The following is a 21,256-nucleotide window of genomic DNA, read 5'->3' on the forward strand; positions in this document are numbered from 1 at the left end:
AAATATCGGGTTACTAAGCGTGGCCCTGCGCTTAGTAACCCGATATTTACCCTGGTTACCATTGTAAAACATTGCTGGCATCGTTGCTTTCGCTGTCAAACACGACGATACACACCGACCTAACGACGAAATAAAGTGCTGGCCTTCTAGCTCCGACCAACGATATCACAGCGGGATCCAGATCGCTGCTGCGTGTCAAACACAACGATATCGCTATCCAGGACGCTGCAACGTCACGGATCGTTGTCGTTCTCGTTGGAAAGTTGTTCAGTGTGAAGGTACCTTTAGTCGAGCACTCCGGTGTTCTCATTGAGAAAAGCTTTAAAGGGTTTTTTTCACAAACAAAATGTATTTTAATAATTAAATCGTGGAATAATAATAAGTCCCACAATTGGAAGGGTTTAAATAAAAAATGTTCCTGTGCTGAGATAATCTAATAAATGTGCCCCTGCTGTGCAGTGTGTAATGGCTGTGTGACAGTACAGGACTGTCATCATTTTGCTGCATATTTCTGGTATTCCTGAGCAGCGGCCCCCCCCCAACCTCTCCAATCATTGAGGAGTATTCCTATAATGAACAAAGGAGAAATCCGTCAATCAGTGACAAGTTGGTGGGGAAATCCGCCAATCATGAACATCAAAGACTCGGCAGCAAGAACACTTATGAACACTTACATTTATGTCTCCATAACTGTTTTATCTGTCAGTGGAGCTGTGACTGTGGGATGAACTGAAGGTTTATATTGGCAATATTTGGGGAGTCCTGACATTTTGATGATTTTTTTCTGGAGTGTTGTGGAGTTTGAGTCTGCACTAACAACAACAGTAATTTTGGTACAGTTTTTCATTCAATTTTTTTTCCATTAATATATTGAAATTAAAATTACAAAACCAATAATGCTTTTTTTTTTTTTATATATATATATATATATATATATATATATATATATATATATATATACAAAGCATTTTTGGGTAGTACGGTGGCTCAGTGGTTAGCACCGCAGCCTTGCAGCGTTGGGGTCCTGGGTTCAAATCTAAAAGACAACATCTGCAAGGAGTTTGTATGCTCTCCCCATGTTTGCGTGGGTTTCCTCCTGGTTCTCCGCTTTCCTCCCACATTCCAAAGACCTACTGGATTATAGATTGTGAGCCCCATCAGGGACCGTGTTAATGAGGTCTGTAAAGCGCTGCGGAATTAATGATGATACGTAAGAAAGAAAAATAAATAAAATAACGGGAAAAGATGTATTTATATTTTTCCAACATTTAGAATGTAATCACTCATACACTGCGATACTTCAGTTCTGCAGGGTACTGTACCTATCAGCGTGGTGCCTTGTCAACCACTTTGGTGCCACAGTCTACAATGACTATGACATCTAAGGGGTATGTGGCCAGGTAAGGACTCTCGGATACCTCCCGTTGAAAAGTAAGCCGACTCGTGTCTGTGTCAACTTTTGAATTATAAGATAGCAAATAATCAATTGTGCTGCATCCACTTGTGTGAAGAGGTAAAAGGGAACATGTCATCCCAATTTAGGATATTAAAATAGAGATCTAGCCATAATGGCGCTTTTTTACTCACGTAAATACACTGCTCAAAAAAATAAAGGGAACAATTAAACAACAGAATATAACTCCAAGTAAATCAAACTTCTGTGAAATCAAACTATCCACTTAGGAAGCAACACTGTTTGACAATTAATTTCACATGCTGTTGTGCAAATGGAACAGAGAACAGATGGAAATTATTGGCAATTATCAAGACACCCTCAATAAAAGGAGTGGTTCTGCAGGTGGGGACCACATCTCAGTACCAATGCTTTCTGGCTGATGTTTTGGTACCTTTTGAATGTTGGTTGTGCTTTCACACTCGTGGTAGCATAAGACGGACTCTACAACCCACACAAGTGGTTCAGGTAGTGCAGCTCATCCAGGATGGCACATCAATGCGAGCTGTGGCAAGGTTTGCTGTGTCTATCAGCGTAGTGTCCAGAGGCTGGAGGCGCTATCAGGAGACAGGCCAGTACACCAGGAGAGGTGGAGGGGGCCGTAGGAGGGCAACAGCAGCAGGACCGCTACCTCAGCCATTGTGCAAGGAGGAACAGGAGGAGCACTGCCAGAGCCCTGGAAAATGACCTCCAGCAGGCCACAAATGTACATGTGTCTGCACAAACGGTTAGAAACCGACTCCATGAGGATGGTCCGATTGCCACAGATAGGGGTTGTTCTCACAGCCCAACACAGTGCAGGACGCTTGGCATTTGCCACAGAACACCAGGATTGACCAATTTGCCACTGGCACCCTGTGCTCTTCACAGATGACAGCAGGTTCACACTGAGCACATGTGACAGACGTGACAGTCTGGAGATGCCGTGGAGAGCAATCTGCTGCTTGCAACATTCTTCAACATGACTGGTTTGGCAGTGGGTCAGTAATGGTATGGGGTGGCATTTCTTTGGAGGGCCGCACAGCCCTCCATATGCTCGCCAGAGGTAGCCTGACTGCCATTAGGTACCGAGATGAGATCTTCACACCCCTTGTGAGACCATATTCTAGTGCGGTTGGGCCTGGGTTCCTCCTAATGCAGGACAATGCCAGACCTCATGTGGCTGGAGTGTGTCAGCAGTTCCTGCAAAATTAAGGCATTGAAGCTATGGACTGGCCCGGCCGTTCCCCAGATCTGAATCCGATTGAACACATCTGGGACAGCATGTCTCGCACCATCCACCAACGTCACGCTGCACCACAGACTGTCCAGGAGTTGGCGGATGCTTTAGTCCAGGTCTGGGAGGAGATCCCTCAGGAGACCATCCGCCACCTCATCAGGAGCATGCCCAGGCATTGTAGGGAGAGCATACAGGCACGTGGAGGCCACACACACTACTGAGCATAATTTCCTTGAGGCATTTCCACTGAGGTTGGATTAGCCTGTAACTTCATTTTCCACTTTGATTTTGAGCATCATTCCAACTCCAGACCTCCGAGGGATATTAGCTGTGATTTACGTTGATCATTTTTAGGATTTATTGTTCTCAACACATTCCACTAATATCCTCTTCGTGCATAGGCGGGGGGGGGGGGGGGGACGGTAGATAGGCTTTTCGGTTCTTCCGCGGCCCCTCTAGGTTTGTAGAAGCCTCCATTAACCCTTTTCACGACCTTGGGATTTTCCTTTTTTGAGAGCTCGCTATTTGCGGAATGAGTTGTACTTTAGAAACACATCATTGATTTTACCATACAGTGCACTGAAAGAACGGGGGAAAAAAAAAAATCCAAGAGCGGTGAAATTGCAAAAAAAAGTGCAATTCCACAATTGTTTTTTTATTTACCATGTTTAGGGAGGGCAGACTGATGGAAGTTCGGGTTTTGGTACCTGACCTGAAGTTTTTAAAAAGTTCAGGTACCAGAACAATACCACTGGAAATAATGGATTCCTGAACAGCTAAGAAAAAAAAAATTCATTCTCTTTACATATTCGTCATAGGTCGTGAAGGGGTTAAAGATCTCTACAGTGCCCCCCTTGCCGCTGGTGGCACTTACACACAATAATTTCCCAGTGGTCTTCAGAAAAATGGCGCCAGTTGCAACGCATGCACAGATTGACATTTGAATGTTTTGACCAAAATGAGGCCGGTGGCGGAGCATGAGCAGGTTCAGACCTCGGCTCAATGATGAGCCAAGTTCTCAATCTACGCCACCAGACCACCGGGAGATGAATGTAAACAGGCGCCGACAGTAGCAAGGGCGGCGCTAGCACAAGCTTTTTTTAAAAAAAATGTCTCGTACAAACACAGATCTCATCACTACAGGTATCTATTAAATTGGTATATACCTTTATTTCAACATACTAAATCGTGAGGACAGGTTCCCTTTAAAGGTAACGTGCATGAGGAGTAAATATTACTTTTATTGCACAATGATAAAATGGCTGTTAACTTCTGATGACAAAGGACCAAATTAGGGCTTGTTGAACCAAAATTGGACAGTTCCCTGGCAAGAATTTTTCTCTATACAATCTAGAGACTAGATACAAAAAGGTTACACTCTCCTTCCAAATAGTCATTCTTGGCAGCACCCAAGCTGATGAATCTAACCCATAATCCAGAGATTGAAAAGATATTTTCCAGACAAGACAACACCCTCAATGTCATTAATTCCTTTAATCAAAGACTACAGATATTGAAAAAGAAAATTGAGGTTAGACTCAAGTAAATAACTGAACAGAATCCCAAAAGAAGGCATCTATTCCTTTAACAAATCCATAAAGACAAGTCCTACCGAAGAGCAGCCTCCCAAAAGCAGTCTTTTCCACAAACACCAGTGGGCAGCATCCAATAGGGATTCCAGAAAGAGACAGAGAAATCCTTACACCTGACAGAATGAGATACAAAAGTGTCCAGCTATTAGAGAAACAGTCAGAAACGTACAATTACACAGATACAGAACTTCTCCACAATTAAAAGACTGGCTCATCCTTACATTATGAAGTACCGGCACTATGCTAAACATCAAGGCTTGGGGCCACACAGACACAGAATCACAATGTCTGACCTGATCCCGGCCTGCTTACTCCAGTTAATATTCCCAATTCCACCCTCAGATTACTTTAATGAGAGCATTTAAAAAAAAAAAAAAAAAAAAAAAACACACTGGTAAAGGCTCCAGATTCATCTGCAAACAGGTGAGGCTACTTTCACACTAGCGTCGGGCTCGGTCCGTCGCAGTACGTCGGGCCGAGGTCCCCGACGCTAGCGTTGTCTCCGCCGCACAACGGGGGCAGCGGATGCATTTTTCCAGCGCATCCGCTGCCCCATTGTGAGGTGCGGGGAAGTGCGTTACATGTAGCGTTTTTTGGTCCCGACGGTCCGCCACAGCACGGTGCAACCGTCGCACGACGGTTGCGACGTGTGGCAATGCGTCGCAAATGCGTCGCTAATGTTAGTCAAGGCTGAAAAAACGCATCCTGCAAGCACTTTTGCAGGATGCGTTTTTTCGGCAAAACAACGCATTTGCGACGTATTGCAGTTAACGCTAGTGTGAAAGTAGCGTGAGACAAAAGGTACGCAGCAATATGGCAGCTTTATCCAAGCAATGAGTTTGTTAACCAACTTTTTTTTTTTTTTTTTCACTTAACTTACCTTTTCTTGGATTTTATTTATTCATTGTACTCGCTTATATAGTGCCATTAATCCAACAGCGCTATGCAGACATCATCATCACTGTCCCCGATGGGGCTCACAATCTAGATTCCCTAGCAGTATGTCTGGAGTGTAGGGCTTAACTGAAGAACCCAGAGGAAACCCACACAAACACGTGAGAACATACAAACTCCTTGTAGATGTTGTCCTTGGTGGGATTTGAATCCAGGACCCCAAAGCTGCAAAGCTCCAGTGCTAACCACTGAGCCACCATGCTGCCCATTTCTTCATTTACAGGCAGTAAGTTTTAGATTGGAGTCCTATAGCTTTCTTTTCCCTGGAGGCTTGAAATCTCCTGTACACCAGGGCTAGTAACTTTATACTTGGACTGTGGGGCTGATTGGATACTGCCATTGTCCTCCTGGTTTATTCCATATTTCCAGTAATTTAACAACTTTTTACGCCATAATTGGTATTGATATTAGTTTTTAATAAAGTTTATATACCTTTATTCATCATATCTTGGATAGAAATATTTACAGTTTCTACTCGAGTATAAGCCGAGATTTTCAGCTCATTTTTCTAGGCTAATAGTGTCCCTCTCGGCTTACACTAGAGTCATTATCCCAGGGGGTCGGCGGGGGAGGGGCAGGAGTGGCGGCTGTCACATCATACTTACCTGCTCCCGGCGCAATCATTGCACTTCCCTGCTTCTCCGATGGTCTCCCGGCGCCCGCAGCTCTTCCTGTGTTCATCGGTCACATGGTACCGCTCATTAAAGTTATGAATAAGGACACAACACCACTCCCATAGGAGCTGAGAGCATATTCATTACTTTAATGAGCGGTACCATGTGACCGCTGAACACAGTAACAAGCTGCCGGCACCAGAGAACTGAGAAGCAGAGACCGCGCCAGGAGGGGGTTAGTATGATGGGGGGAGGGTGAGCCATGCGATATTCACCTGTTCCCGTTCCACCACCGCGCTCTGTCTTCCGTGTCCTCTGGCTATGATGTTCAGGTCAGAGGGCACGATGACGTGTTTAGTGGGGGCCCTCTGCCTGAACAGTCACTACAGAGACCCGGAAGACACAGCAGCACACTGTGGTGGAACGGGGACAGGTGAATATCGCAAGTGCCGGGGGCCTGAGCCAGCGGCGACACCAGGCCCCCATAGCGCACCAGTGTCCCTGCCTGCTCAGGACACCGGCACCTGGCACCCAACAACGAAAGGTGAGAATGTCTTTTTTTATCGCAGCAGCATATGGGGCATATTATTCTATGGAGCATCTTATGGGACCATCAACCTTTGTGCAGCATTATATGGGGCATAATATTCTATGGAGCATCTTATGGGGCCATCATTAACCTTTTTGCAGCATTATATGGGGCATAATATTCTATGGAGCATCTTATGGGGCCATCAACCTTTGTGCAGCATTATTTGGGGCATAATATTCTATGGAGCATCTTATGGGGCCATCAACCTTTGTGCAGCATTATATAGGGCATAATATTCTATGGAGCATCTTATGGGGCCATCAACCTTTATGCAGCATTATATGGGGCATAATATTCTATGGAGCATCTTATGGGGCCATCAATAACCTTTTATGCAGCATTATATGGGGCATATTTTAATATGGAGCATCTTATGGGGCCATCAACCTTTATGGAGCATCTTATGGGGCAATTATTAACCTTTGTGCAGCATTATATTGGGCATATTTTTTGTATGGAGCATCCTATGGGGCCCATCATGAACTGTATGGAGCATTATATGGGGCTCCTGATTCAATATGGATATTGAAAAACAATTAACCTACTGATGTCTCAATCAATTTTACTTTTATTGGTATCTATTTTTATTTTTCAAATTTACCAGTAGCTGCTGCATTTCCCACCCTAGGCTTATACTCGAGTCAATACGTTTCCCCAGTTTTTTGTGGCAAAATTAGGGGTATCTGCTTATACTCAGGTCAGCTTATACTCGAGTATATACGGGAAAACTTTGTTAGCTTCAGCCATATTCAGTTGGGTCCCAAGCCTCAGGAGAACAATTATTTTGTGGGGTCTCGTAAAAATGAATGGGGCGTTACTGCAGCACAAACAGAAAAAATAGAAGTTTTGCCATGCTTCAGTGCCCCACTATCATACAAGGGTCTGTTCACACTACCACCATAGTTACAATATTTAACTAATGCAATAAACAGACCCAACAGATGCCAATAACATGGTTGGTCAGAGTTTCCTTGAGGTTTTATCATTTTGATGCCAATAATGGGGTGGACTGTGTTACTATTGCAGTCAAGAGAGACAGAAACCTCCATGGAAATCCCAAAAGTTTTCAGTGCAAATATGATCAGAAAGTTTCAGAGCTCTTTTCTTTTAGAAAATAAATTGCCCCCTACAGGTGGCATCCCACAGAACATAGTATGGTGGCATGAGGCATGCCATACCAGGCGTCCTGTGGCATTTCAAGGGCTTTATCATTTCTGAAGAGGACGGAAGAGTGCTTTTGCGTCTTTCTGATGGGACAGTGCCTTGGTGCATATCTCATCAAGAGCCGCACCAAAGTGACATGCACTCTCTTTTCTACCACCAGGAGTTTTTCAAAACCTGTAGTGAAAGAAAAATGCTGAAAAGCCTGAACATATTAACAGGAAAGGTTTCACAATAAAAAAAAAAAAAAAAAAAAAGAACAAGAGTCTTTAAAGTGTTTGTCTGAAGGATTTGTCAGGTGTTTATTGGAGAAGACAAGACTCCTCAAGAAACTATGTGCACATGTCCATAAGGAGTTGTCGTACTGAAGAGGCAGAACTCGGGGTGGAGCGGGCAGCGAGACTGATGTGGTCACATGGTGCAATGAAATGCTGACAGTTTCCGCACACGATGGGACGGAATTATAGAACTTCCATTGCCAAGAGCACAGGAGATGTGATTAACACCGATCTTGATGAATAAGCCCCAAAGTTTTTGTGAAGCAATCAAAAACGATGAGATTTTCCATCTGAATCTGCTTCAGGAAGTTTTTTCTGTTTTTGTTTTTATTGGTTGTTTTTTTTTTTTGTTTGTTTGTTTTTTTAACATTTCCTAAAACATTTAAAGCTTTGTTAATTATGTACATGGGCGATTTTCTCTTGTGTTTTGAATTCCATCATGATAGCCTGTCAGCACGATGTTGTAATGTAGAGTAAAGATATGGCTGTAGTGGCACTAGAATACTGATTAATTTTCCATTTTTGGTGAAGAAATACTTTTCTGGATGCAGCCAAACACAATAAGAGTTTTTAGGTTCAGCAATGCACCAGAGCTGAGGAAGCTAAACCCGCCCACACCAGGATCTGTATGTACAATATCTATAGAGAGTGAGCTGCTTATCACAGAAGGGGCGGAGTCAGACTACCAGGCACAAGCTGCTGTAGTCCAGAAATAAGCTCCTGGTGCTAAAACAATTATTACAAGTAAACAACAGCACAGAGCCTGATAGGAGAGGCATTGCTGTGTTTTATCCCCTACCTCAGGCTGTCTTCAGGTTACATAGCAAAACCTGCTAAAAGATTCACTATAATCACCATTTGAAGTTTCCTGCTGATTAGATGTCGGTGCACAGGGGCTGGACTGCATGCTGGTTCTTCTCCTCCCTGTCTGTGAGTCCACGGCCGCGGCCCCTCCGCTGCTTCATCTGTTTGAAGAGGAGATTTCAAACATAGCGGGCAACTCACTGAAAAGGTAGTGCCCTGGTACTCACAGACCAGAGGCAGGCAGAGGAGCAGGGCAATCACAGACAGGGAGGAGACCCAGTGCACCAAAATCTAATCAGCAGGAAAATTCAAATGGTGATTAAAGAAGAACAACAAAGGCATCTATGTAATCAGTATGACAGCGCCAGTACAGCCATGTCTTTACTGTACATTACAGAATTGTGCCGACAAGATCTCTACAAGCTCAGAAGCATTTGTGGCATTTTTGTAGGCTTCTCATTGACTTCTATTGTACAGAAGGGGCTGGTGTAGGAGTTACGGTTGGGGTGTAAGAGTTGGGGTCAGGGGTAGAGCTGTGTTAAAGTTGGATTTAGAACTGGGGGGGGTTGGGGTTCCACTGTTTAGGTAAATGAGGGGGTCGCCAACCTCGAAATGGCGCACACCAATGATACCAGCTAATTTTGGGTTCAAAAAGTCAAATGGTGCTCCCTCCCTTCTGAGCCCTGCAATCCGCCGAAACAGTGGTTTTCCTCCACATTCAGGGTATCTGTGTACTCAGGATAAATTGCAGAACAAATTTTATGGTCCATTTTCTCTTGTTGCCCTTTTGAAAATAAAAAAGCTTGGGTCTAAAGTAAATTTTTTGTGAAAAAAGTAAAATGTTCATTCTTTCCTTCCACATTGCTTTAGTTCTCGTGAAGCATCTGAAGGGTTACTCAACTTCTTGAATGTGGTTTTGAGCACCTTGAGGGGTGCAGTTTTTAGAATGGTGTCACTTTTGGGTATTTTCTGTTAGATTGACACCCCAAACTCACTTCAAATGTGAGGTGATCCCTAAAAAAAATGGTTTAGTAAATTTTGTTGGAAAAATAAGAAATCGTTGGTCAACTTTTAACCCTTATAACTTCCTAACAAAAAAAAAAATATAATGTTTCCAAAATTGTGCTGATGTAAAAGTAGACATGTGGGAAATGTTATTTAACCCCTTCATGACCCAGCCTATTTTGGCCTTAATGACCTTGCCGTTTTTTGAAATTCTGACCAGTGTCCCTTTATGAGGTAATAACTCAGGAACGCTTCAACGGATCCTAGCGATTCTGAGATTGTTTTTTCGTGACATATTGGGCTTCATGTTAGTGGTAAATTTAGGTCGATAATTTCTGAGTTTATTTGTGAAAAAAACGGAAATTTGGCAAAAATTTTGAAAATTTCGCAATTTTCACATTTTTAATTTTTATTCTGTTAAACCAGAGAGTTATGTGACACAAAATAGTTAATAAATAACGTTTCCCACATGTCTACTTTACATCAGCACAATTTTGGAAACATTTTTTTTTTTTGCTAGGAAGTTATAAGGGTTAAAATTTGACCAGTGATTTCTTATTTTTACAACAAAATTTACAAAACCATTTTTTTTAGGGACCACCTCACATTTGAAGTCATTTTGAGGGTTCTATATGGCTGAAAATACCCAAAAGTGACACCATTCTAAAAACTGCACCCCTCAAGGTGCTCAAAACCACATTCAAGAAGTTTATTAACCCTTCAGGTGTTTCACAGCAGCAGAAGCAACATGGAAGTAAAAAATGAACATTTAACTTTTTAGTCACAAAAATGATCTTTTAGCAACAATTTTTTTATTTTCCCAGTGGTAAAAGGAGAAACTGGACCACGGACGTTGTTGTCCAATTTGTCCTGAGTACGCTGATACCTCATATGTGGGGGTAAACCACTGTTTGGGCGCACGGCAGGGCTCGGAAGGGAAGGAGCGCCATTTGACTTTTTGAATGAAAAATTGGCTCCAATCTTTAGCCCACACCATGTCACGTTTGGAGAGCCCCTGTGTGCCTAAACATTGGAGCTCCCCCACAAGTGACCCCATTTTGGAAACTAGACCCCCCAAGGAACTTATCTAGAAGCATAGTGAGCACTTTAAACCCCCAGGTGCTTCACAAATTGATCCGAAAAAATGAAAAAGTACTTTTTTTTCACAAAAAAATTATTTTAGCCTCAATTTTTTCATTTTCACATGGGCAACAGGATAAAATGGATCCTAAATTTTGTTGGGCAATTTCTCCTGAGTACACCAATACCTCACATGTGGGGGTAAACCACTGTTTGGGCACATGGTAAGGCTCGGAAGGGAAGGAGCGCCATTTGACTTTTTGAATGAAAAATTATCTCCATCGTTAGCGGACACCATGTCGCGTTTGGAAAGCCCCTGTGTGCCTAAACATTGGAGCTCCTCCACAAGTGACCCCATTTTGGAAACTAGACCCCCCAAGGAACTCATCTAGAGGCATAGTGAGCACTTTAAACCCCCAGGTGCTTCACAAATTGATCCGCAAAAATGAAAAAGTACTTTTTTTTCACACAAAATTTCTTTTAGCCTCAATTCTTTCATTTTCACATGGGCAACAGGATAAAATGGATCCTAAAATTTGTTGGGCAATTTCTCCTGAGTATGCCGATACCTCATATGTGGGGGTAAACCACTGTTTGGGTGCACGGCAAGGCTCGGAAAGGGAGGCGTGCCATTTGACTTTTTGAATAGAAAATTAGCTCCAATCGTTAGCGGACACCATGTCGCGTTTGGAGAGCCCCTGTGTGCCTAAACATTGGAGCTCCCCTACAAGTGACCCCATTTTGGAAACTAGACCCCCCAAGGAACTTATCTAGATGCATAGTGAGCACTTATAACCTCCAGGTGCTTCACAGAAGTTTATAACGCAGAGCCGTGAAAATAAAAAAATAATTTTTCTTTCCTCAAAAATGATTTTTAGCCCAGAATTTTTTATTTTCCCAAGGGTAATAGGAGAAATTGGATCCCAAATGTTGTTGTCCAGTTTGTCCTGAGTACGATGATACCCCATATGTGGGGGTAAACCACTGTTTGGGCGCACGGCAGGGCTCGGAAGGGAAGGCACGCCATTTGGCTTTTTGAATGGAAAATTAGCTCCAATCATTAGCGGACACCATGTCGCGTTTGGAGAGCCCCTGTGTGCCTAAACATTGGAGCTCCCGCACAAGTGACCCCATTTTGGAAACTAGACCTCCCAAGGAACTAATCTAGATGTGTGGTGAGCACTTTGAACCCCCAAGTGCTTCACAGAAGTTTATAACGCAGAGCCGTGAAAATAAAAAATGTGTTTCCTTTCCTCAAAAATATTTTTTTAGCCCAGAATTTTTTTATTTTTGCAAGAGTAACAGGAGAAATTGGACCCCAAAAGTTGTTGTCCAGTTTCTCCTGAGTACGCTGATACCCCATATGTGGGGGTAAACCACTGTTTTGGCACACGTCGGGGTTCGGAAGGGAAGTAGTGACGTTTTGAAATGCAGACTTTGATGGAATGCTCTGCGGGCATCATGTTGCGTTTGCAGAGCCCCTGATGTGCCTAAACAGTAGGAACTCCCCACAAGTGACTCCATTTTGGAAACTAGACCCCCCAAGGAACTTATCTAGATGTGTGGTGAGCACGTTCAACCCCCAAGTGCTTCACAGAAGTTTATAACGCAGAGCCGTGAAAATAAAAAATAATTGTTCTTTCCTCAAAAATTATGTTTTAGCAAGTAATTTTTTATTTTTGCAAGGGTAACAGGAGAAATTGGACCCCAACAGTTGTTGCCCAGTTTGTCCTGAGTACGCTGGTACCCCAAATGTGGGGGTAAACCACTGTTTGGGCGCACGTCGGGGCTTGGAAGGGCGGGAGCACCATTTGACTTTTTGAACGCAAGATTGGCTGGAATCAATGGTGGCGCCATGTTGCGTTTGGAGACCCCTGATGTGCCTAAACAGTGGAAACCCCTCAATTCTAACTTCAACACTAACCCCAACACACCCCTAATCCTAATCCCAACTGTAGCCATAACCCTAATCACAACCCTAACCCCAACACACCCCTAACCACAACCCTAACCGCAACACACCCGTAACCCTAATTCCAACCCTAATCCTAACCCTAATCCCAACCGTAACCCTAATCCCAACCCTAACCACAACTGTAACCCCAACACACCCCTAACCCTATCCGTAACCCTAACCACAAGCCTAATCTTAACCCTATTTCAAACCCTAGCCCTAATTCCAACCCTAACTCTAATTCCAACCCTAACACTAAGGCTATGTGCCCACGTTGCGGATTCGTGTGAGATTTTTCCGCACGATTTTTGAAAAATCTGCAGGTAAAAGGCACTGCGTTTTACCTGCGGATTTACAGCAGATTTCCAGTGTTTTTTTGTGCGGATTTCACCTGCGGATTCCTATTGAGGAACAGGTGTAAAACGCTGCGGAATCCGCACAAAGAATTGACATGCTGCGGAAAATACAACGCAGCGTTTCTGCACGGAATTTTCCGCACCATGGGCACAGCGGATTTGGTTTTCCTTAGGTGTACATGGTACTGTAAACCTGATGGAAAACTGCTTCGAATTCGCAGCGGCCAATCCGCTGCGGATCCGCGGCCAATCCGCTGCCAATCCGCTGCGGATCCGCGGCCAATCCGCTGCGGATCCGCTGCCAATCCGCTGCGGATCCGCTGCCAATCCGCTGCGGATCCGCGGCCAATCCGCTGCCAATCCGCTGCGGATCCGCGGCCAATCCGCTGCGGATCCGCTGCCAATCCGCTGCGGATCCGCTGCCAATCCGCTGCGGATCCGCGGCCGATCCGCTGGGATCCGCTGCGGATCCGCTGCGGATCCGCGGCCGATCCGCGGCCGATCCGCTGCGGGTCCGCTGCCAATCCGCTGCGGATCCGCGGCCAATCCGCTGTGGATCCGCGGCCGATCCGCTGCCGATCCGCTGCGGATCCGCGGCCGATCCGCTGCGGATCCGCGGCCGATCCGCTCTGTGTGCACATGCCATAACCCTACCCCTAACCCTACCCGTAACCCTAACCCTACCCCTAACCCTACCCCTAACCCTACCCCTAGTTCTAACCCTAACCCTAGTGGGAAAAAAAAAAAAAAAAAAAAATTCTTTATTTTATTATTGTCCCTATGGGGGTGATAAAGGGGGGGGTTATTTATTATTTTTTTTATTTTGATCGCTGTGATAGAACCTACCACAGCGATCAAAATGTACCTGTAAGGAATCTGCCGACTGGCAGATTCGGCGGGCGCACTGAGCATGCGCCCGCCATTTTCCAAGATGGCGGCGCCCAGGGAGGAGACGGCCGGACACCGGGAGGATCGGTAAGTATGAAGGGGTGGTGGGGGGGTGGATCGGAGCACAGGGGGGGTGATCGGAGCACAGGGGGGGGGGATCTGAGCAAGGAGGGAGCGGACAGCAGGACGGGGGAGCCGGCAGGCGGACGGAGGGGACCGGAGGACTAACGGAGCACTGGGGGGGCGATCGGTGGGTGTGGGGGGGGGCACTTTAGTATTTCCAGCCATGGCCGATGTTATTGCAGCATCGGCCATGGCTGGATTGTAATATTTCACCAGTTTTTTAGGTGAAATATTACAAATCGCTCTGATTGGCAGTTTCACTTTCAACAGCCAATCAGAGCGATCGTAGCCACGGGGGGGTGAAGCCACCCCCCCTGGGCTGAAGCACCACTCCCCCTCTCCCTGCAGATCGGGTAAAATAGGAGTTAACCCCTTCACCCGATCTGCAGGGACGCGATCATTCCATGACGCATACGCTGCGTCATAGGTCGTTTTGGCACCGACTTTCATGACGCAGCGTATGCGTCAAAGGTCGTTAAGGGGTTAATGTTATTTAGTAACAACTCTGTGTGCCATTTCTCTCTGATTTAAGGGAACAAAAATTAAAAGTTTGGAAATTGCAAAATTTTCAAAATATTTGCAAAATTTCTGTTTTCCATAAACAAAGTCAAGTTATATCAAATAAATTTTAACACTAACATGAAGTACAATATGTCACAAAAGTCAATCTCAGAATCAGTGGGATCCGTTGAAGAATTCCAGAGCTATAACCTCAAAGTGACAGTGGTCAGAATTGTAAAAATTGACTTGGTCATTAAGTACAAAATTGGCTCCATCACTAAGGGGTTAAAGGTGATGCACTGAGACATTTGGGGCTCCGCCTGCCAGCATGGTTTTCCTGAAATGATCTGAGAACATGTGAGTTTTATCTTTCTTCTTTAATCCATGTTATTTTATAATTGCTTTGTACATACTTTGTCTCATATTTTAACAACTTTATATACCTTTTTATAAACACTGCCTGTTCTTTTATGGAGTAAAATATTTAAAATACTAGCTTCGTTCTCCTGCTCTAAAACGTACCCTAAGCCTTCTGAAGGGAATTATGCTACTGTTGTGGGTTAGCTTCGGACCCGTTAATCGAAGCTGGTGGCAGCATACCTTGTTCTGTGCCTTTGGGAGTCGTTGTAGCGATGGCAGCGTTGATAATTATTGTTCCTGCCTGAGTGGGAGTAGTTATATCGCCTCGCTGCAGCATGCCCAATAGCCAGATAGCAGGCAGTCTTTCTGGCGACTAATTACCCTAGGTGCAGTACCTAATCTGACCTGAGGATAAGGGGGGCACCAGAGAGCTGCAGGTTTTCAAGCGGAACTGTAAAGCGGGATATACATAAATCCCCGCAGTTCGTGTTATATTGCAGAGCAGTGGGATAACTAAAATAAGCCCCTGCGGTAAAGTAAGAGGTCAATAGCCTTGTGTGTGTTTTCATCACATTGGAGCAGTGGAGGGATAACTAAGATAAGCCCCCCCCTGCACATGTGATAGCCGTGGGCTGGCCAAAGGTCACCCCGATCGTGGCATATTGGTGACAGTCACGGTGTGAATCGTGACAGTAATATACTCTGCCTGCACCCTGTACACCCAGCACACTGTACGGTGGTATACTCTGCCTGCACACTGTATACCCAGCACACTATACGGTGGTATATTCTGCCTGACACACCTGTACAACCAGCACACGGTAGAGTGGTATAGTCTGCCTGCACACTGTATACCCAGCACACTATACGGTGGTATATTCTGCCTGGCACACCTGTACAACCAGCACACTGTACAGTCATGTATTCTGCCTGCACACTGTATACCCAGCACACTGTACGGTGGTATATTCTGCCAGCACACTGTACACCCAGCACACGGTAGAGTGGTATAGTCTGCCTGCACACTGTACACCCAGCACGCTGCATGGTACGGTTGTATACTCTGCCTGCACACTGTATACCCAGCACACTGTACGGTACGGTGGTATACTCGGCCTGCACCCTGTATACAGCACACTGTATGGTACGGTGGTATACTCTGCCTGCACACTGTACACCCAGCACACTGTATGGTACAGTGGTATACTCTGCCTGCACACCCAGCACACTGTATGGTACGGTGGTATACTCTGCCTGCACACTGTACACCCAGCACACTGTATGGTACGGTGGTATACTCTGCCTGCACACTGTACACCCAGCACACTGTATGGTACGGTGGTATACTCTGTCAGGCACTGTACACCCAGCACGCTGCATGGTACGGTTGTATACTCTGCCTGCACACTGTATACCCAGCACGCTGTATGGTACGGTGGTATACTCTGCCTGCACACTGTACACCCAGCACACTGTATGGTACAGTGGTATACTCTGCCTGCACCCTGTACACCCAGCACACTGTACGGTGGTATACTCTGCCTGCACACTGTATACCCAGCACACTATACGGTGGTATATTCTGCCTGGCACACCTGTACAACCAGCACACGGTAGAGTGGTATAGTCTGCCTGCACACTGTATACCCAGCACACTATACGGTGGTATATTCTGCCTGGCACACCTGTACAACCAGCACACTGTACGGTACGGTGGTATACTCTGCCTGCACACTGTACACCCAGCACGCTGTACGATACGGTGGTATACGCTGCCTGCACACCCAGCACACTGTATGGTACGGTGGTATACTCGGCCTGCACACCCAGCACACTGTATGGTACGGTGGTATACTCTGCCTGCACACCCAGCACACTGTATGGTACGGTGGTATACTCTGCCTGCACACCCAGCACACTGTATGGTACGGTGGTATACTCGGCCTGCACACTGTACACCCAGCACACTGTATGGTACGGTGGTATACTCGGCCTGCACACCCAGCACACTGTATGGTACGGTGGTATACTCGGCCTGCACACCCAGCACACTGTATGGTACGGTGGTATACTCGGCCTGCACACCCAGCACACTGTATGGTACGGTGGTATACTCGGCCTGCACACTGTACACCCAGCACACTGTATGGTACGGTGGTATACTCGGCCTGCACACTGCACACCCAGCACACTATATGGTACGGTGGTATACTCGGCCTGCACACTGCACACCCAGCACACTGTATGGTACGGTGGTATACTCGGCCTGCACACCGCACACCCAGCACACTGTATGGTACGGTGGTATACTCGGCCTGCACACCCAGCACACTGTATGGTACGGTGGTATACTCGGCCTGCACACCCAGCACACTGTATGGTACGGTGGTATACTCGGCCTGCACACTGTACACCCAGCACACTGTATGGTACGGTGGTATACTCGGCCTGCACACTGCACACCCAGCACACTATATGGTACGGTGGTATACTCGGCCTGCACACTGCACACCCAGCACACTGTATGGTACGGTGGTATACTCGGCCTGCACACCGCACACCCAGCACACTGTATGGTACGGTGGTATACTCGGCCTGCACACCGTACACCCAGCACACTGTATGGTACGGTGGTATACTCGGCCTGCACACCCAGCACACTGTATGGTACGGTGGTATACTCGGCCTGCACACCCAGCACACTGTATGGTACGGTGGTATACTCGGCCTGCACACCCAGCACACTGTATGGTACGGTGGTATACTCGGCCTGCACACCCAGCACACTGTATGGTACGGTGGTATACTCGGCCTGCACACCCAGCACACTGTATGGTACGGTGGTATACTCGGCCTGCACACCCAGCACACTGTATGGTACGGTGGTATACTCGGCCTGCACACCCAGCACACTGTATGGTACGGTGGTATACTCGGCCTGCACACCCAGCACACTGTATGGTACGGTGGTATACTCGGCCTGCACACCCAGCACACTGTATGGTACGGTGGTATACTCGGCCTGCACACCCAGCACACTGTATGGTACGGTGGTATACTCGGCCTGCACACCCAGCACACTGTATGGTACGGTGGTATACTCGGCCTGCACACCCAGCACACTGTATGGTACGGTGGTATACTCGGCCTGCACACCCAGCACACTGTATGGTACGGTGGTATACTCGGCCTGCACACCCAGCACACTGTATGGTACGGTGGTATACTCGGCCTGCACACCCAGCACACTGTATGGTACGGTGGTATACTCGGCCTGCACACCCAGCACACTGTATGGTACGGTGGTATACTCGGCCTGCACACCCAGCACACTGTATGGTACGGTGGTATACTCGGCCTGCACACCCAGCACACTGTATGGTACGGTGGTATACTCGGCCTGCACACTGTATACCCAGCACACTGTATGGTACGGTGGTATACTCGGCCTGCACACTGTACACCCAGCACACTGTATGGTACGGTGGTATACTCTGCCTGCACACTCAGCACACTGTATGGTACGGTGGTATACTCTGCCTGCACACTGTATACCCAGCACACTGTATGGTACGGTGGTATACTCGGCCTGCACACCCAGCACACTGTATGGTACGGTGGTATACTCTGCCTGCACACTCAGCACACTGTATGGTACGGTGGTATACTCTGCCTGCACACTCAGCACACTGTATGGTACGGTGGTATACTCTGCCTGCACACTGTATACCCAGCACACTGTATGGTACGGTGGTATACTCGGCCTGCACACCCAGCACACTGTATGGTACGGTGGTATACTCTGCCTGCACACTGTACACCCAGCACACTGTATGGTACGGTGGTATACTCTGCCTGCACACTCAGCACACTGTATGGTACGGTGGTATACTCTGCCTGCACACTGTATACCCAGCACACTGTATGGTACGGTGGTATACTCGGCCTGCACACCCAGCACACTGTATGGTACGGTGGTATACTCGGCCTGCACACTCAGCACACTGTATGGTACGGTGGTATACTCTGCCTGCACACTGTATACCCAGCACACTGTATGGTACGGTGGTATACTCTGCCTGCACACCCAGCACACTGTATGGTACGATGGTATACTCGGCCTGCACACTGTACACCCAGGGCCAGCACACAGAGGCTCATGGTAACCGGGCTATGGCTACATTATGACCAGTGCCCCTCCCATAATCTGTCATGTGACTCCGGCACTTACCTGAGCCGCTCGTCCGCTGCCCCCCTCCACCACACCGAGGAGGTGGCTGCCGGCTCCTGCACCTCTGTGCTCCCGCTGCCTCTCTGCGTTATGGCGTACAGCACAGAGCAGAAGCCACAGGCCAGGCACAGCAGCACCAGCCGCCATGGCGGCCGCCTCATCACACCGTCCCCCGGCCAGGGCCAGCTCGTCGGCTGCTGCTGGCTGCTACACAGCCGTTTCCTTCCGGGACCTCGGTCCGAGGCGAGCTCTGGATCCGGGGGCGTGGCTGTAACTGGTGGGCGGAGACGTAAGGAAGAGCCTAAATAATGAGCTAATACTAAATACAACATTGTACTGAGGGGTGACACGGGACGTAATGCTGCACCGTCCTGCGGGGACACCCACACCGTGACCGGGGACACCCACACCGTGATCGGGGACACCCACACCGTGACCGGGGACACCCACACCGTGACCCGGGACTACACCCCACGGATTTATTTATTCTCTGCAAATGGAATGTCCCTCCCCCCAAGCCTGTTTCCACCTTCCTGACCAGGTCAATTTCTACAATTCTGTCCACTGTCCCGTTATGAGGTAATAACTCTGGAACGCAACAGGTCCCGGTGATTCTGAGACTTCTTTTCGTGACATATTGTACTTCATGTTAGTGGAATCTGGAATGTGGAATAAACATTTACTTTTCTTTCACAAAAATTTTCCTTTAGACCTATTTTCTTTTACTTGCATAAGGGTAACAGGAGAAAGTGGACCATACATGTTGTTGTGCAATTTCTTCTGAGTACGGCAACACTTCATATATGGGGGAAATCTACTGTTTGGGCGCACGGCAGGGCTCAGACGGGAAGGGGCACCGTTTAACATTTTGAATGTAAAATTTGCGTGCATAATTAGCGGACGCCATGTCCCATTTGCAGAGCCCCTGGTGTGCCTAAACAGTGGAAACCCCCCACAAGTGACACCATTTTGGAAACTAGACTCCTTTGAGAACATCTAGATGTGTGGTGAGCACCTTGAACCCCCAGGTTCTTCACAGAAGTTTATAACGTTAAGACGTGGAAATAAAAAAAAAAAAAAAAAATTTTCCCACAATAATCCTTTTTAGCTCAAAATGTTGTATTTTCACAAGGGTAACAGGAGCAAATGGACCCCAAAATTTGTTGTGCAATTTCTCATGAGTTCACCTGTCACGATTCACACCGTGACTGTCAAGATCCCTTAGCCGCTGCCCACAATATGTCACGGATCGGGGTAACTTTAGACCAGCAGATGGCTATCACATGTGCAGAGGGGCTTATCCTAGTTTTCCTCCACTGCCACAATGTGATGAAAAGAACACACACAAGGTTATTGACCTCTTAGTTTACAGCAGGGGCTTATTTTAGGTATCCCACTGCTCTTCAATATACCATGAACTGCAGGGATTTGTGTCTATCCCGCTTACAGTTCCACTTAACACTTGCAGCTCTCTGGCGCCCCCCTTACTCTCAGGTCAGATTAGGTACTGCACCTAGGGTAATTGGTCGCCAGAAAGGCTGCCTGCTATGTACTGGCTATTGGGCGCGCTGCAGCGACGCGATAACTACTCCCACTCAGGCAGGAACAATAATTATCAAGCCGCAGTCGCTACAGTGAAACCCAAAGGCCTGCACAGTACACGGTATCACTGCCACCAGCCTCGATTAAACGGGTCCGAAGCAAACCCCAAAACAGTAGCGTACTTTCCCTTCAAGAGACAGGGTACGTTTTTAGAGCATGGAGAAATAACTGGCATGAAATAATATACCCATAAAGTTTATGCAGTGTTTATCAAAATATTTTACAAAGATGTTACAAGTGAGACAATTGCAAATATGTACAAGGTAATTATGAAAATAAAGGGATTAAAGGAAGAAAAGATAACTCGCATGTTCTTAGTTCATATCAGTTCAGGCAAACACCATGCTAGGGGGGAGGGGCTCCCAAAAATCCCAATGCATGAGGTACAGCTCTTCAGGTCAGACCCCCATGTTCTTCCAGCAACAGACTCACTGCTGGAGTCCGGCCAAAACAGTTATAGTTTAACCTGGTGACATCACCAAAAAGGCT

General features: G+C 46.7%; 1 protein-coding gene across 3 annotated transcripts in view; it reads right to left on the reverse strand.

Annotated features, from left to right (window-relative positions):
* GXYLT1 (glucoside xylosyltransferase 1) overlaps positions 1-19,826 on the reverse strand; it is a 97,613-nt gene extending 77,787 nt beyond the window's left edge. Inside the window, exons 1-2 of one of the 3 annotated variants that reach the window (XM_077265114.1) lie at positions 19,166-19,824; positions 4,285-4,377 (exon numbers count right to left, since the gene is read on the reverse strand). In XM_077265114.1, the coding sequence (XP_077121229.1) occupies positions 4,285-4,377; positions 19,166-19,497 (425 nt within the window). In that variant the 5' untranslated portion in view covers positions 19,498-19,824. Of the gene's footprint in view, positions 1-4,284; positions 4,378-19,165 lie in introns of all 3 variants that reach the window. The other 2 variants (XM_077265116.1, XM_077265115.1) reach the window with 2 other exon arrangements.
* Between the last annotated feature and the right edge of the window lie 1,430 nt (positions 19,827-21,256).

This window comes from Ranitomeya variabilis, chromosome 5, assembly GCF_051348905.1.
Source record: "Ranitomeya variabilis isolate aRanVar5 chromosome 5, aRanVar5.hap1, whole genome shotgun sequence".
In the NCBI taxonomy this organism is placed as follows: domain Eukaryota; kingdom Metazoa; phylum Chordata; class Amphibia; order Anura; family Dendrobatidae; genus Ranitomeya; species Ranitomeya variabilis.